This window comes from Saccostrea echinata, unplaced genomic scaffold (assembly GCF_033153115.1).
Source record: "Saccostrea echinata isolate AGI-Se365-2 ecotype Australia unplaced genomic scaffold, CSIRO_AGI_Sech_v1 ptg000014l, whole genome shotgun sequence".
Classification (NCBI taxonomy): Eukaryota; Metazoa; Mollusca; class Bivalvia; order Ostreida; family Ostreidae; genus Saccostrea; species Saccostrea echinata.
Genome location: NW_026889763.1, coordinates 6,245,001 through 6,262,755, shown reverse-complemented (window position 1 = coordinate 6,262,755; position 17,755 = coordinate 6,245,001). Strand labels below are relative to the sequence as shown.

General features: G+C 33.0%; 1 protein-coding gene across 4 annotated transcripts in view; it reads left to right on the top strand.

The window, feature by feature from the left end:
- The first annotated feature begins 7,089 nt into the window (after positions 1-7,089).
- LOC133186673 (rho family-interacting cell polarization regulator 1-like) overlaps positions 7,090-17,755 on the top strand; it is a 28,608-nt gene continuing 17,942 nt past the window's right edge. For 2 of the 4 annotated variants that reach the window (XM_061321919.1, XM_061321918.1), the window contains exons 1-3: positions 7,090-7,106; positions 8,036-8,200; positions 9,237-9,296. In XM_061321919.1, coding sequence (XP_061177903.1) covers positions 8,080-8,200; positions 9,237-9,296 — 181 coding nt within the window. In that variant the 5' untranslated portion in view covers positions 7,090-7,106; positions 8,036-8,079. Of the gene's footprint in view, positions 7,107-8,035; positions 8,201-9,236; positions 9,297-14,884; positions 15,006-16,998; positions 17,219-17,755 lie in introns of those variants that run through there. The other 2 variants (XM_061321920.1, XM_061321921.1) reach the window with 2 other exon arrangements.

Sequence of the window (17,755 nt, the reverse complement as noted above, 5' to 3'; positions counted from 1 at the left end):
ATGATTATTTACCTAGAAGTTCATTGCAATTATGTGCTTAACCATACTAATTTTGGCAAAGAATTTGAACACCCACCTCACCCCACCCCAATATGAGTATAATGGCAAAGTGAATTTTTTAGCAGTATGAAAATGCGATTCTGTGAAAGTCCCATTGAGTTTTATTTAGGGATGTAAACAAAATGGGTATCCCCTTTATTGAGTATAATGGCAAAGACCGTGTTTTACTATGGGAAATCCCAAATATCTGTCTAATCGAAATGTTAAATAGAAGGTACACAAAAACACCATGTGTAATAAAGATTCTGTGAGTCTCATTAAATTTTACTCAGTGGTATAGGAGGAGTTGAGGATAAGAGTTGTGTACCCTCAATGTTAAATAATGGTAAAGTCAATGTTCTGCTTTTGGAAACCTCAAATACCCCAGTATGTGTCTGATAGAAATGTAAAATAGGAGATACACATTGAATTCTGTGAAAGTCTCATTAAATTTTATTAAGTGGTAAAGGAGAAGTTACAATAAGAGATGCATGGATACCCCCAATATTAGAAAGAATGGCAGTGTCCATGTTTTGCTATGGGAAACCCCAAATATTTGTCTGATTGAAATGAGGAGGGGAATAGGAGATGTACAATGCCACTAAGTAATAAACATTTCCTGAAAGTTTCATTAAATTTTATTCAGTGGTATAGAGGTTACAGATAAGAGATGCATGGAAACCCCCAATATTATAGAAAGAATGGAGAATGACAGTGTCTAGGTTTTGCTAGTATTAGGGAACCTCAAATATATGTGTCTGATTGGAATTTAAAGTAAGGGATGCACAATGCCACTGCCTACTGTGCAATGAAAATTTTCTGAAAATTTCATTAAATTGCATTCATTGGTGTTAAAGGCATGGCTACCCCCAAGTGTGTCAAGAATGGCAAAGTCGATGATTTGCTATGGGAAACCCGAAATATCTGTCAAATCGAAATGTAAAATAGGTGTACAATGACACTATGTAATAAAGATTCTGTGAAAGTTTCATTAATTTTTTTTAGTGGTATAGGAGAAATTACGGATAAGAGATGGATACCCCCAATATTATAAAAAGAATGACTGTGTCCATGTTTTCCTATGGGATACCCAAAATATAGGTCCAATCAAAACAATTAAAATAGGAGATGTACAATGCCACTATGTAATAAAAATTTGGATGAAAGTTTCATTAAAATGCATTCAGTGATGCAAGAGGAGTTGCAGATAAGGTATGCTACCCCCAAGTGTGAAAAAATTACCTTTTTAGCTCACCTGAGCCGAAGGCTCAAGTGAGCTTTTCTGATCACATTTTGTCTGTAGTCTGTCTGTCTGTCCGTCTGTCTGTCTGTCCGTCTGTCTGTCCGTCTGTCCGTCTGTAAACTTTTCACATTTTCGACTTCTTCTCCAGAACTACTGGGCCAATTTCAACCAAACTTGCCACAAAGTATCCTTGGGTGAAGGGGATTCAAGTTTGTTCAAATGAAGGGCCACGCCTTCTTCCAAGGGGAGATAATTAAGAATTCGTGAAAAATTAATGGCATCATTAAAAAATCTTCTTCTCAAGAACCACTGTGCTTGAAAATATGAAACTTATGTGGAAGCATCCTCAGGTAGTGTAGATTCAAGTTTGTTCAAATCATGACCCCTAGGGGTCAGGTGGGGCCACAATGGGCGATCAAAGTTTTACATAGGAATATATAGGAAAAATCTTTAAAAATCTTCTTCTCAAGAACAGCAAAGCCATGATTGGTCATATTTATATGGTAGCATCCTCAGATAGTGTAGATTAAAGTTTGTACAAATCATGACCCCCGGGGGTCGGGTGGGGCCACAACAGGCGATCAAAGTTTTACATAGGAATATATAGGAAAAATCTTTAAAAATCTTCTTCTCAAGAACAGCAAAGCCATGATTGGTCATATTTATATGGTAGCATCCTCAGATAGTGTAGATTTAAGTTTGTTCAAATCATGACCCCCAGGGGTCGGGTGGGGCCACAATGGGCGATCAAAGTTTTACATAGGAATATATAGGAAAAATCTTTAAAAATCTTCTTCTCAAGAACAGCAAAGCCATGATTGGTCATATTTACATGGAAGCATCCTCAGATAGTGTAGATTCAAGTTTGTTCAAATCATGACCCCCAGGGGTCGGGTGGGGCCACAATGGGCGATCAAAGTTTTACATAGGAATATATAGGAAAAATCTTTAAAAATCTTCTTCTCAAGAACAGCAAAGCCATGATTGGTCATATTTACATGGAAGCATCCTCAGATAGTGTAGATTCAAGTTTGTTCAAATCATGACCCCCAGGGGTCGGGTGGGGCCACAACAGGCGATCAAAGTTTTACATAGGAATATATAGGAAAAATCTTTAAAAATCTTCTTCTCAAGAACAGCAAAGCCATAACTGGTCATATTTAAATGGAAGCATCCTCAGATAGTGTAGATTCAAATTTGTTCAATTCATAACACCCCCTACCCCACCCCCCCCCCCCACCCCCCCCCCCACCCCCCCCACCCCCACCCCACCCCCGAATTACTTTTATATTTAAACTTTTCAACCTTTCAAGACTCAACTGATTTCTGCTTTTCCTAGCCATAGTGCTCAGGTGAGCGATGTGGCCCCTGGGCCTCTTGTTGTGTAAGTGAGAGGATTCTGAGAAATAACAAATACTATTTTTCCCAACCTTGACTCTTTAGTGTTTTCATTTTTTTTTTGTTTGGCTGTTGACCCATCAATATTAGTTTATCAGCTCTATACATGACAATATCATAAATTGATAGAAGGAAAGGGAACTGCATCCATAATCAGAACATGTAGATAAACTGTTCAAACAAACTTGGAGAGTAGCAGTCATATAGATATCACAGATTGGCAGGGGTTGAAGAGTGAATTTGGCCACTGTTCAAATCATTCCCCCATCTCTGACACATTTATGTATGGTAATATAATTCTGTCATCAATGTTTTACAACTCAAGCTAATGAAACAAGTTCGTATATATAGCTTTATTTTTTTTTTTCTATATTGCATTCACTATCCCCCTTTTTTTTGGCCTGCATGGTACTGGATTTTTTTGATTTGGAAGTTGACCTAAATTTTTCATACATGGTACAGTATTTTGCACATGAAGTTGTACGAAAAGGAAAGCATTATTGTAATTACTGCAAAACATGGGTGTTAGAATTTGATTAATAAGGTTATACAGTATTTGTTCTTTTACGCAGTACTGTTATGATTTAATATACAGTAAAGTTGTAATAAAAAATAGATTTAAGATAATAATAAATGTAAGTAAAAGTCAACATAGGTCATCCAAATGACTCATTGCCATCCATTTTTTACTAGATTATTAGTCTTTGTGAGGTTGTTCGTCGTTTGTTTTTCCTTTAACTTTTGAACATTTCAACCTCATGCATGACCTAAGAACCTCTTTTTTTCCATTTAAACACCAACAATTTTAGAATTCCAATATATTGGTAATATTGAGAGGGTCTTCATTAATTCTGGCTATTCAAGATAGTTTGTAATGAGCCATAATTATCAAACATGGGATAGTACGAGTCCCAATATCTATGTACCACCCTGTGTAAGGGAACATAAGTAAAAATGTTCAAATATGCCTAAGGGTTAAGTGGCCCAAAAGAACCCTATTGTGGTTCATCAGTTTACTTTGACCTTGGATCCTGTTATAAACAAGTTATGAAGGACCAAGAATTTAGCAATTAATTGTGAATATGGTTCCATTTCCATGATATCTCAATTTTCTGTTAGGTGGGTTGGTATTAATAACTTGAGTATGCATTTTTCCCCTCAACCTTATGAAATTTCTCATTATGTCACTGATAATTAAAATAATAAAATAAAATTTTTCATTATGTCACTGATAATTAAAATAATAAAATAAGTCTGCAATAAAAAAAAAAGAGGTATGTTCATATTAGTAGATTGTGAAGGTAAGAGCTCCTTTCATCTCCAGACATTTAAACTTTTTCAGGGAAACTTAATTTTTTTGTTAATTTAAGATCGTTTATGGAATTTTTATAAACTACCTAGCATTTGACAGATGTTAGATGTGATATTCAAAAATTTTGTGTCTGCAACTTTTCATGGATCTGTGATATTTAAGAGATAAACATGATTCATATTCATACTTTTAACTGTCACAAATAGAGAGTTAATTACATGACTAATTACAAATATGAACATGAGGATTTCTCTGTGACTTTGACCTTTGTAATATCTGTTGTCTAGGTCAATGGTTTGGATATTTGGTGAAGGATACAACATGCTAAAGTTGAATCCATTCAGTGTAAGTTATAAACAAAATTTAACTATCAAGTGGTCTTGACATTTGAGATATGACCTTGAGTCAGTATTGTGATGTATCACAAAGTTAAATGCAACAATTACTAAAACATATCTTGAGTCCATTCCAGCCTATATATATATACTTGACACAATGAAAAAAAAACTGATTGACCTTGAACTTGAGGTATGACCTTGAGTTGAGATTGTAACAACCTTTACCCTTTTCATCATGGTCAAGTCAGGTTTAATAAGTAAATTTGAATCAATTTCATCATAAACTCCTAGTTTCATTAAAGTCAAATTTTCATGATAGAAACAGGAGTAGATATAAAAGTAGTATAGACTTCCTATATTTTGTAAGTACGAAAACATAGAATCATAACGGTCTTTCGTTTGAAGGCTTATATTTCTCTTGGACTGATACTTGAGCTAACTGTAAATATTTGTTATGAATTTTAAATTTGAGAGAAGTGTTTTGTAAAAACATCAATGACAGGTTGCAGTATTGATGCTATGTTTTAGTATTTAGAAAGTATACAATAAATATAAAGCAAATATTATAAAGGTGAAGTATCATACAGTGCTAATAAACATTGGAGTATAAAGGTCTAACTATTGAACTTATCTTTTTCATTTTCAACATAGGGTATGTGGCATTTAGCCCCAGGAAAAATGTTGAAAGACAATGAGGTACTACTGAACAGAAATCATAGTCATTTAGTTAAGTAGAGAGAATATATCCAAATAAAGCGTTCAATCAATTTATCTTGATTTATTAAAATGCTAAGAATGCTTGAATTGAATAGAAATTGAGTGTTACACAGTAGATTTCAATTTATTTCATTTAAGATCCAAGGGCAGATTACTCTAATTGCATTAAAATAGCACAGAATCAGAATTCTTTCATGTGCGGTGTATAGAGGGGCTCTTAAATGAAATATATTTTGTGAGTATGAAAATATAAAATCACATCAGTCTTCCTTTGAAGGCTTATATTTCTCCTGGACTGATACTTGAGCTAACTGTAAATATTTGTTCTGAAATTTAAATTTAAGAGAAGGGTTTTGTAAAAACATCAATGGCATCAATGACAGGTTGCAGTATCAATGATTTGTTTTCTTAAAAAAAAATTTACAGTAGAAAGTATACTCAGTAAATACAAAGCCGTAATTGTACAAAGAAATGTATGTCATACAGTGCACATAAGATTGTTTCTTGCTAATTTTCAATTAAATGTAATCATCATTAGAAATAATTGCAACATTTAAAAATTTAAGGGACATATAGATATTATATTTTAAACGAAACCAAAATCTCTGTCTATGTAATCATTATTGAAGTGAAACAAAATTGATAGATTGATTGTATGTTGTTTCACATCCCATTCAAGAATTTTTCATTCTTATAGACATCACTGTAATACCAGTGAAGGGCTTAAAATTTAGACCTATACTCGGCACTCGGGCCATTGAGCAGTGAGGGTTCTTTATCTTACCAATGCCTACCGTGACACGGGGCTTCGGTTTTTAAGGTCTCATCTGGAACACCCATGACTTTCACTTCTAGTGCTGGGCACTGGGCAAAGGAACAGTCACAACAAATGCTTACATCTTAGGTTTGACACGGCAAAGGAAAATACACATCAGCTAGAGCATCAATTCTTAACTATTCAAACAGTTTCTGTCAATTCATTTTGTTGAACTTTAAAATGCCCACTTTAAACAATTCACACCTGGAAACATCTTATTTAGTGTTAATATAATAATCTGAAATGTCATTACAAGGAAAATACTTGTAAAAGAGGATAATGTCTCAGAAATTATTGCCTGAGTGATGTCAGAATACTAAAATGTAAAACTCTAGACCATGACTTCTGGGGGGAATGTAAGATTGGCTCAGTTCATTATTAGAAGCATATCATTCTGAAAAAACTTTCTAATTGGTATTTTATCAGTTGAATGTGTTTTAATGATCTATTACAGGTAGCACAGTTACTTTTGGAAGTATGACAAACTCCCTTTTTAATTCAATTTTTAGAATACTTTCTCAACAAAGGAGACAAAGAAAAAAAGAAAAGAATTTACATACTAAAATAAATCTCAAACACTAGCAGTTCAAGCCTCTCTTACACTAAATCATCTCAAAAAGCAGAAAACACATAATTCTTTTCAGGTCATAATTACTTTAAATCAGCTGTTTGATAGAGTGAGTGGAATTCTATTAACCTTTGACCTCTAGTTCCCCATTGTGTCTCCCTCATTTTCACCTGGTTAAGGTGGCCTTAAAGTATATGAGCAATATTTATTCACCTTTGGTTCACAGTGATAACTTCCAATGGGCTGTTTATTATTGTTGTGATCTGATTAAATCGACAGTGCTACTTAGTGAATCACCCCGATCTTCCCCCATCCTGCCACAGAAACAAGGTTTTAAGTACCAAAGACTTAATGCTTCTCGCCAAAGTGATTTCATTGTATAACAGGTGGAACAGTGGTTACGTTAGCAAAAAAAAAATTCCTAGTGGGTGAACAATTTTTAATTAACTTAAAATACTTTTCTTGAAAAAACAGATTTAAGGGAACATACAGGATCATTGGCTGAAAAGATCGGAGATTAATATCCTGAAGAAAGGATTCCGACTGATTACAAAGGGATTTAGATACAGGGTTTATTACGGAGAAGCTGTGGGATTCCTGTGTTTGACTGTTTCTGGATTTTTATGATCTGTTTGATAAGTTAAAAATTTGATCAGTGGAGATATCATTAACAGGTAGCCTGTACTAGTAACAGATTTACTGATTTATCCTTTGATTTTTGAACTCTGAGAATCTTTGAAAAATTTAAATATATATCTTTTTAAAATTTTAAGATTTGGAAGAGTTTTGTGTTTTATATACATGTACTCATTTATCCTTTGATTTTTTCACTGAGAACCTTTTTCAGTTTGGTAAATTCTTTTCTTTTTTTGAATTAAGATTTGGGAGAGTTTTGTATATCTTGGAACATCTGTTTTGTTAATGTTGATTAAGAATACAGAAATGAGCTTAGAATGAAAATGATTAACCATACAGGTTCAGGTAAGATCAAACAGATCCTTCATCAAGTATCGAGTTCAAAGTAGGTAGGGGAAAAACAATAGAGATCTATAACAGCTGTTACAAGGGGGGACAGTTGAGTGTGATTTGAAATATATTGCTATCAGCACAGCCTCTGTAGTTTACCTGTATGTCTGTCTGTAAAGGCTTGGTATGATTTTCCTATGTAACACATCACTTAAGGTGTTTTGACTGGTTTTTGGCAGTCTGGTGAATAATAAGTGAAAGGATCAATCATCGCTTTAATCAAAGGCATTAGGAATATAGATCTGCACAAGCTGTTCTTGAGGGCTTTTTCTTTTTTGCAGTCATTATGTGTCTATTGGTACATATAGCTCTGATCATCAGCTGGGTCAAAATAAAGAGGGATTTAAATTGTTGATGGATTGCCCAAGAAGCTTATTCCATTAAATGATGTATTACCTCAGCATATGAATTCTGTTAACACACCTTAAGAACATATTTAGAGTTTGAATCTTTAAGACAAGACCTGCTTTGGAGAATGTTGTTTTAAGTTGTTACTTTAGGAGGGATGTTGTATCTTGGCTCCTGACCTTTCGATCGTGAGGTTATGTAAACAGGTGCTGGATTTTTATTTTCATAGGGAATTTAAAAAGTTAGTGTCACAGGACCGAGCATCGTAACATCATGGAGTATAATTCACCTCTGGTCAAACAAAACCGGCTGCAAATTTTCAAAGGGGTCAAAAGATCGGTGACGTTTTCAATGGGTCAAAACGTGTCCAATAAACCAGTGGTCAAACGTAGAGGTAAGACAAAAATTAGATCAATTTTAAGTCAAAATTTTTTTTCATGTCATTATTTCTCAAAATTTTCCAATTTTGAGTTAATTTAACCATGATTCAATAATAAAAAAAAAAAATTGTATTGGATGTATTGGATTTGTAATGAAACAGGTGACATTTTTAGGGAAAATAAATGTTCACTGGAATATTCAGATTAGGAACATATGCTTTAAAGAATTTTGATACTGAAGCAGAGTAGGGTTTAAAATTAATTTTCATTAAAAATATCAGTGACAAAAATAGACTCTAATCAATGCATAAAAAAGAATTAAAATCTTATTTGATCTGGAAATGTACTCTTGTGATCTAAATTTGGTATAGAAAAATTATGCAAATTTTGAGACCAAAAAAAAAAAAAAAAAAAAAAACCCAGAGGGAGCTAATTAAAACATTTTGTAAATGATTACAAAAATAAAATATTCAAATTGATACACATGTGCATGCTTGTACCAGTCAATTTGAACTGCAAGATCTTTTTTTCTTACTGATTTCTGTTTACGCATGTATTGAAAAATATTTATGATGCATGGCCACAGATAAATGTTGGGTGGACAGGTTAACACTAGAATTCTTATTTTAGGTCAGAGTGATAGTGAAAATAATTTTGAAGGTCAGAGGGGGTCCTAAGATTGATTTATTTCTTCTTTACCCAGTTTAATAATTTATGACTGTTTTATGAATAGGGCTGGGCTAAGCATGTTTTAATTTTGTGGACTAAGTTTGTTTTATGACAAGTTTTACTCTAACTTGGTCATTCAAAGATTTTTAATTTTTTATAACAATTGATACACGCTTGAATTAAAAGAATTATCTTTTTTTAAGACAAGGAAGTTAAGTTAGATCTAAATTAAATTCTAGGTCTATGAATTGAACACAAGAGAATATGAGTTGAAGCAGAGGGTTTCTGATGCTCTCAATTTTATGAAGAGTTATTTTCCTTTTTAGAGTACAATATCATGTATTAAAATTTTTTTCTTTAAAAAAATCTTCCTTCTTGCAGGAAATGATGACAAAAAAGTTTCAAGACATGCCAGTTTTCTGGGAATAGGGCGGACAAAAGGTATGTGTATGACTAAATTTATATCAATATACAGTCAAACGTCATTATCTTGAACTGGATGGGACCAAGAAAAATCTGAGAGATATTTAAGTATTTGAGATAGTCAAGGGTAAAATACTTAAAGAATAAGTGGTTAGGGACTTCCAAATCACTTCGACATATCCATGGTATCTGAGATACCAGTGTTTGAGATAACCAAAGTTCAACTGGAGGGTTTGCAGTGTAGGACATTTAGCCTTCGTGTGCAAAATCAAATATTAAACGAAAAATTTTGACTTGGCATACAATTAATTTTGGTGAAAGCAATTATAGTATACATGTAATTACTATTTTGTCAATAACCATATCTCATTAAAATCATTTTGGTATGGAATTTTGAGGACCATATAATTAAAGATTCTTTTATATTACGTATGACTTTTTGCTTGATTACCGGAAAATATTATGCTACACCGGTATGTCATCAAATATTTTTTCTATTGCCACAAGTCTGCATAATTTTTGAACAGCCCTCGTAATTGTTCAATCAACACTTTGGAAGATAAACTGAGTTGCATCCCTTTGTGGGGTCAAAATGGGAAAAGAATGTTTCTTTTCTTTACCAAACATTTGGGTACACTGGCTGTGATAAATTCAATGTTTTAACAAATTATCTTTCATTGTATGAGTAGCCCCCATCCTGGGGTAATCAAAAAACAAATGACATTTCTGTGTTTAAGGTTCATCAATACTCTGATAAGAGAGATAACTCTTAAGGACATAAATGTTTAATATTCCTTTGTAAGTTTTGTCAAGTTGAAGTTTCTGTTTTGTTCAATTTTGCCCTGCAAGCCATGATACAATTGTTTGTATTTCACTTAACAATTACATTTCTTTTGGAAAATCATAGAAGTTAAAAAAAGATTTTATATGAGTGAGCAGAGGGTTTATGAACCTTAAAAATGAAAGTGTTCCAAAGCAGAAAGGCTTCTGTGAGAATTATTTTCTCCCAAAGATGGCAACCAATTAAGGGACGTAACTTTAGAAAAGTAATAGATGAATATTATAGACAGCTCCAATCAATAGTGTTTCTGTTGGTCTGACATCACGGAGGTTAGAGATCCTGCAATTGTAGGATATGTGATAGAATGTTACCATACAGTTATCTCCCAAAGTCAAAATAGAAACATATCCCTATAACCATAAAGAACTCACAGGCTAATGTAAAAATAGAAAAATCTCCAACAGTGAGGAATCAGTGTCAATTGGAATGGTGATTGGGACAGAAATAGTTTGGGGAGATGCATTTTCATTCCATAACTTGATTTATTGACATTCTATTCCATGCAGTTTGATGTTTTCCAATGGTATCTTTATCTAATTGTTCTTGCTACTATAAAAAGGGATTTGTTAAAAAAAATGTATAGACTTATGCTAAAACTTCAGCTGGGTAGTACAAGTCCTTCTTGTTTTTTTTTTTTTGTATTTGATTTTGTTTTTTTTTGTTTTGTTTGTTTTCTTCAAATTTGAAAATTAACAGTTAATTAAGATCCAAGTGAGAAAGAGTACATAAACTGCATGTGATCTGGCTCCCAGGTACTCTGTCTTGTTTGGTTGGTCAGCTTAAGTTTTTGGGAGCTTTTTGTTTGTTTTATTCAAGTTCAGGGCATATTATACATTTATTGACTGGGTTCGAGGGCAACATGCATTTTGTCGGATCCAAGAACCAAACTGTTTGCCTGAGGCCGTTAGGCCGAAGTCCAACAGTTTGGTTCGAGGGGTCGACAAAACGCATTTTGTCCGAGAAGACAGTCAATAAATGTTTTGTTATACCTTTTACTTTTTATTTTGACATAACATGATGTAAATTTTGTTTACCCGCACTGTGGTTTAAACTTGGTCAATTCCGTAATATACTGTCGAACTCCAACGAATGCAAATAAGATGCAGCTGACCCCGCCCACACTGTGACGTTAGCGGTCCAACATCTCATCGCAGAGCAATATCTTGCTCTGCAGTCAAACATCTATTTTTTATGACCACTTAGTAAAACATTGGAAATGTTAGACTTTTTTTTAGTATAGAATCATATAGGAAACAATTTTTAAAAGTATAACAGTAAAAATTATTTCATCCTGAGCTTGCATGATATCCATCTTTAAAGTCAGAAATGTAGGAGTTTGTTTCATAAAATGACTTGATCATTTACTGTACTTCAATCACATGTTTATTTTTTTTTTAAATTAACTGTTTAGTAAATGTATGTCTATAAACTCATTGAACTTAACAGAGTTTTTCTAACTTATAACATTTTGCAGAAGTCACTAATATTTCACTCATTTGAAAAAAGGGAAGAGAAACATTGAGAATTTTTGTAATGGTTGGATAGCACAAAAAATAAGCACAAATTATCTTTTACAACAGAGTGGCATGTAAAAAAAGAAAAAAAAAAGAAAAACTAAAGAAGTTCACAATAAGTTTGCCTGCTGCTTTATGTATGGGTGTGGTGATGTAAGGAGGCAACAGATCTGAACTTTTTGCTCATGGTTAACCGTGATTATAATGTTGCTTTAATCCTGTCTGTATGCTTTAATACTTAGAAACACAACTCCTGATCTTGCTCTCTGCTCTGTATCAATTTAATCAAAATAAAAACTTCCCATTTCAAAATCTCTAGATGGTAAAGATTTTATTTTTGTGGAGAACATGCACATGTATGATGTCTAAGGAGAAGGTAAGCAAGAATGTTATTATGTAGGAGATGTGTAATGTTTTTGTTGAATTTCTTAATGAATATTTTTCCTTCATTAATTAATTATGGAAGAAAATGAAATGGTACCTTGAATTAGACATTGCCAAGAAAATGTGAGGGAGATCATGTTTATTTGCATAGCCAGTTATTCATACATTAATGAAAGAACTTGCACAATGAATTCTACATTGTTGCATATAATATCGTAGGTGTACTTGCATTCATTCACACCTGGGCAGATGCCGTAGCAACAGATGTTGTTTTATAATATTTGTATCGAGTTTGGCATTTATTGTTCTGAAAAATATTGCATCCAGGTAGGAAATTTTATATTGTGTGATATTTACATCTGATATCTATGACGTTTATACTTCATGGGACAAAATATGTTTGTTGAAAAAAAAAGTATTGCTTTTTTCAAATTGATGCTATTTTTCATTGATTCCACTTAACGATAGTTTCACAAACTTCTTAACACCATCAGCTACTTAACCAGAAATCACTTGACCTTTAAGCTGAGAAAAATTTCTTTGCAAATCAGATCATTAAGAATCTTGACTAAAAACTTAAACTCCTTATCTCGCATATGAAATCAAATTAAGCATTTGGTGCAGAAAATTACACTGATCAGATGCATGAATATTAAAAGCCATGCACACCAGATGCTGTATGTACAGAGAGAAATGTTCATGTTTTAGTTTCAGATAAAAAAAAAAAATTAAAATGCAAATGGAAGAGAAAATTCATAAAGCCATATGTCTTTCACCTTTGTAAAAGATATATTCATGCAAATAGTAAAGTGCCATGTTGTTAAGTTTTTATAAAATTATATTGAAATCTGTGCTAAGCTGGCTGTGGTCACTCTTGCGGGCTGCCCTGTCTCCATGATGAATGGTCAAGTCAGACGTGGGGGACAGTTTTATGGTGCAAAACATCTTGTTAGTACATCATTCTTTTTTCTTGTCTATGTTGTTTTACAAACTGTAGGAAAAAACATGCATCTGCCATTTACCAGTTTATTTGGCATTATGCAATTTCATATCAGTGAAGGCATGTCTGCATGATGCTAAAGTATCAGAAATATGTGGGGGTTAAAAGATGTCATTAGTCTTCATCAAAAGTTTTTGCATTTAATATAATTGCAAACTTTTGTCAATAAAATTAGCATGCATTTTGTAATTTATCACAGTGATATATGTCCTTGAAATATCAAACCTATCACAGGTGCTGTCGTCTTTGGAAATACTGGGTTGTTGCAGAACTCTGTCTTGTCTTTAACCTTTAGCCTCACCTTGGAAACAGTTTTGACACTGAGAGATGGATTTTGGTTGTATCTTGTGTTTATCAATGATTTTGTTCAATGGCTCTACTCGATTCTATGGAGGTTGTTGACCAGTTGTGGTTGTTGTCTTCTCCGTCAGTGGGCTTTCTGCAGTAAATGCTGACACTTGCATCCTTTGATGGTTGGTGGACCATGCTGTTGACATAAGAATGAGAAAACTGTTTATTTTGGGTTCAGTTGCTAAATTGTTCCATGCGCTGTGGCATTGGCCGCTGCTTACTGAAAAGTTTTCCTCTTGGTTCATCGTTTGACAGGTATCAAGGTCATTAAATCTGTTGGCCAACATTTGGACTAATTAATTGTATCCCAGTGGGAGCCATTAACCTCAAGGCAACATCAATAATGTATGGTTAGGAAGCAGGGGCTACTTGTACTGTGCAGGTGTGCATATGAGAATATGAAATGAATAGAATATGCTCCTGGGTCATGTATTCATATTCATTTGTTTCATAAGATTGCTATTTTTGTTTCAAACACATACTTTTGGTCCACTCTTGAAATTAAAATATGTAAATTTTATTCCAATGGTAAATCATTAATTAGAATTTTTTGGAATTTTCATGCATAATTCTTGAGTTAAAAACTGTCAATGGGCTGACAAAGTAAAGGTTATAATGATTATAAATGTTTTTTAAGTTATCACCAAAATTGTCAAAATTCTCTTACTGTTAGATTAGCTCAGATTTAAGTATTATTAAACGGTTTAAAAAAAATTCAATTTTTCAAAACTGAATTTAGACAGAACCAGAGCTTATATTACTTAATAGCAGTCTAGCTGGTCTTTGTTTGGTTGGCATTCTTGAGTGCCTAATGGATAATTCAGGGATATAATTCAAATCAGCAAGATGCCTATCTCTATTGAATTTTGTTTACTGTTTTTTAGCTTGTCAATAAAAAGTTGACCAGTGGAGTTTGAACTTGAGTACTTTGTTTTCTTGCTCTTAACCTTGTATAAGAATGAGATATTTGTATCTACTCATATACTATCCCAGGAGTAAATACTGTTGCATAATTTTTCAAGCATAATTGGTGTAAGCAATGTTGACAATTCTCACTCGCTAAGTCTGTATCAAATCGGTCAAATTTGTTTGTCTAGGGCATTGATTGTGTTGTTGTTTTCTAGCTAAAATTAGTTTTATTTCTATAAAAAGCCAGAGATGTAGACATCATGTTCAGATTTATATCTGAGATGAAAGAAGACACATTGTTTTAAGGGAAAGGTAATTGTTGGTCAGAAGCATTAAACTGTCACAAGGCCCATTGTCTGCCAAGTGTAATGGTCCTCATGGAAGCTGGGTGTTAAATTTTATACACACAACAAAAACATCACCAAATGCATGTATGCAGAATTGATTAGGACAGGTATTCTTGCCATGTGCAAACAACAAAATTGTTAGAGAAGAAACTAGAATGTGTGGAAGGATAGAGTAATTAAGGGAAAAAAATGAATTTTGCAAAATTTGGATTTTTATGAGGTGTTGGTAAATTCTGGTGTACATGTATGGGAATTTGGAAACATATAATTTTACAATGAAGTTTCTACATATTGGACTTGGAGGGATAGAGGAGGAGGATTTCGGGACTCCGAGGCTGGTGGACATCTGGAGAAATCCCAATGGAACACTGAAATATCAATGTAGGATATATATTACCTTCATTTTTCTAATTTTTTTTAGTCTGATCTTTAATGAAAATAATTCCTTTTATGCTTTCTTTGACTTTCAGTAGGAACTAGTTTTCAAGATACTGCATCTGAAAGGAATTTTCATGATCAACCTTGAATTCATTAATTTAATTAATGTAAAAGTGACCAATTAGCCAACTGAGTGATTTCTATAATTGACAGACCATTGTCACTCAATTAACTTTTTTTTTGTTTTTGTCCAATAAAGCGGTATTTCCCTCAAAGACATACAAATGTAGTGATCGTTATCTAGATGTTTATATGTGGTCATGTCATTATGACAGGTTATAATTGTTATAGTATGTAATCCAACAATGACCAACTTCAAAGCAGTTTTTATGGCAGATAAAAATCTACTGATCACTTGTTTCAATTATAATGTCTCCAGGCAACTACTCACTTTGTCCATGTATGCAGTTAGCTAAATGTTGTACATTTTATACTCTACGGTGTATTGTCTGGAATGTGATTAGATTAATTAAGGAGAAATTAAGGAGAATTATTTAATGTCTGGGTGACTTCTAAGGAAATTTGGAGGATGACTGTATTAAGTTCTAAAATTTCTACCAGGAAAATTATTGTGGGTATGTATAGTCTTTTATTATAGTGTTTGTAAGCTGATGACAAAGAATATTTCATGTTATGTTCATGTTTTAGTTGTGAAGAAATTTTTGCATCATATAGCTAATTAGCTAGAGATAAAATATGATGATCATGTCAATTCATCCTTATATCTGATCTGTACTTTTGAGGTATATGAGGCTTTAATAAGATTTTTTATTTAAAAACATCATCTCCATATAGTTTCACAAAGTACATATTTTGACCAGACTAATGAATAATTTATATGTTACTGAGGTAACGTAGAGAGAAGACATTAATTATCTAATGACGTGTTTGACTCCATTGTGTATGCATGACAATATTGGTATTTTCTTGCTTTATTATAAACTAAGAAGAAAATATTCTTGTGAAGTGAATTTTCATTTGGTCAAAATCTTGGATCCTTCTCTCTCTGGGTTGGCCTTGTCACTTGATCTCCTAGTATAATGACATTGGCCCATTAATCTTAGGCTAGATTTAATAGTTTTAGCTTGGTCGAGGTAAATTGAGGGTTTTTCAGAAATGATTACCTCAGTGATAAAAAAAATCCTTTTTACATACCAGTAAAATATTATTCACATTTAGGTTTTTATTAATTTTACATTATATATTATAATTGTACATTATATCTTGAAAACAAATTATTTTCTGGTTTAAGAATTAAAAAAAAATTATTATCAGCATTTAATTAAAAAAAAATCCCCTTGGTAACCCACAGTTTTATCCAACAGAGTGATGCAGGCTGACTCTCTAAAATCTCATTTAAAACAAAAACACACCAGAAAATAGTTTTTTGTAGGAAGTATGACTAGCTGTTAGCCCAGCTAGCATCTGGAGAGAGGGACATTGGCAGTAAAGTGTGTATTTTATGGAGATCAGAGGAAATGTCACGAGTTTATAGCTGCTAGGCTAATGTAACTAACTTGTTGAATGCCGTTGATGTAAAGTCATTGCAGACTGGCATGTTTTCTTCCATGCTTTAGACTGTTTCTAGCCATCGGAAGTGATCAATTCAAAGTCGAGTGTTGTTTCTTGATAATTCCTCTGAATTGAAGGTTTTTGTAATGGATCAGAGCACTGATATAGACATGTATTATGTGTGAATTACCACGTCTTTCGAGAAGACTTGTTAGTTCTAATGAGCCACGTGTTTAGGAGTTTTACATTAAATTGGCTCATAGTGTAGTTGTACATCATAAGACAACCCCACAGAAGTTTTATTATTTTGTGATTATCTTGAAACTCTTCTTTGTAGAGTGAAAACAATTGGAACATTTTCTCTCTTGAGTTTTATTCCTCATTATGATGCTAACCTCTGCAGTATTGTTTTTAAACTAGAGCAGTTGGAGAGAGAAGAGAAGATAATGTGACTATATTGATTGTTGATATATAAATAGAGTCACGCCTCCTTCACTGTCAGGAACAATGGCAGATTAAAACTTTGTTGATACCTGTGTAATTGTTTATCTGTGGGATCAATCATAGTTTACATTGGGTGAAAAGGATAGCCGTCCATTGAACAAAATGATGTTAGTCACTCGATCTTCAATCGTTATTTTAAGGTAAGAATGAAACTCACGTCAGCTGGATCAATAGAGAGTTTTTACTACGAAGTATGTGTAATATATGCCTGATGTGGTGTAATCGCATTCAGAGTATAGATCTAATTGGCGTGTATTGTTGTACTTTTTCATAAGGAAGGACTCATTCTGCTATTTTTCGAGTGTCGGTTTTCAGTTCATAACTACCTCACTTTGGGTGGAGTACGTACGTCGTAATCGAAATATTGAGATATAAAAACCTCTTGTGGATGTCAGAAGTTTTATTTATTCATGGTTCATTATTGTTGTGGATTAACTACTGATGTAGAAAAGCTGTTTCATCAGGATATTTTTTTTTAATTCATGTTGAGAATCATGGTAAGAATACAAAACATGCTGTTTCAACAGTTTAAGGGTGTAACAAATTTAGCTAGTGTGACATTTTTTTGTCATAATTTAATTGTTCTACTCTTGAGTTTTTTTTATGTAATGTACAATGAAATATTGTTAGTTTAAAATTACATAAGGCCCTTACTGTGCTTTTTCTCTCTTTATAGA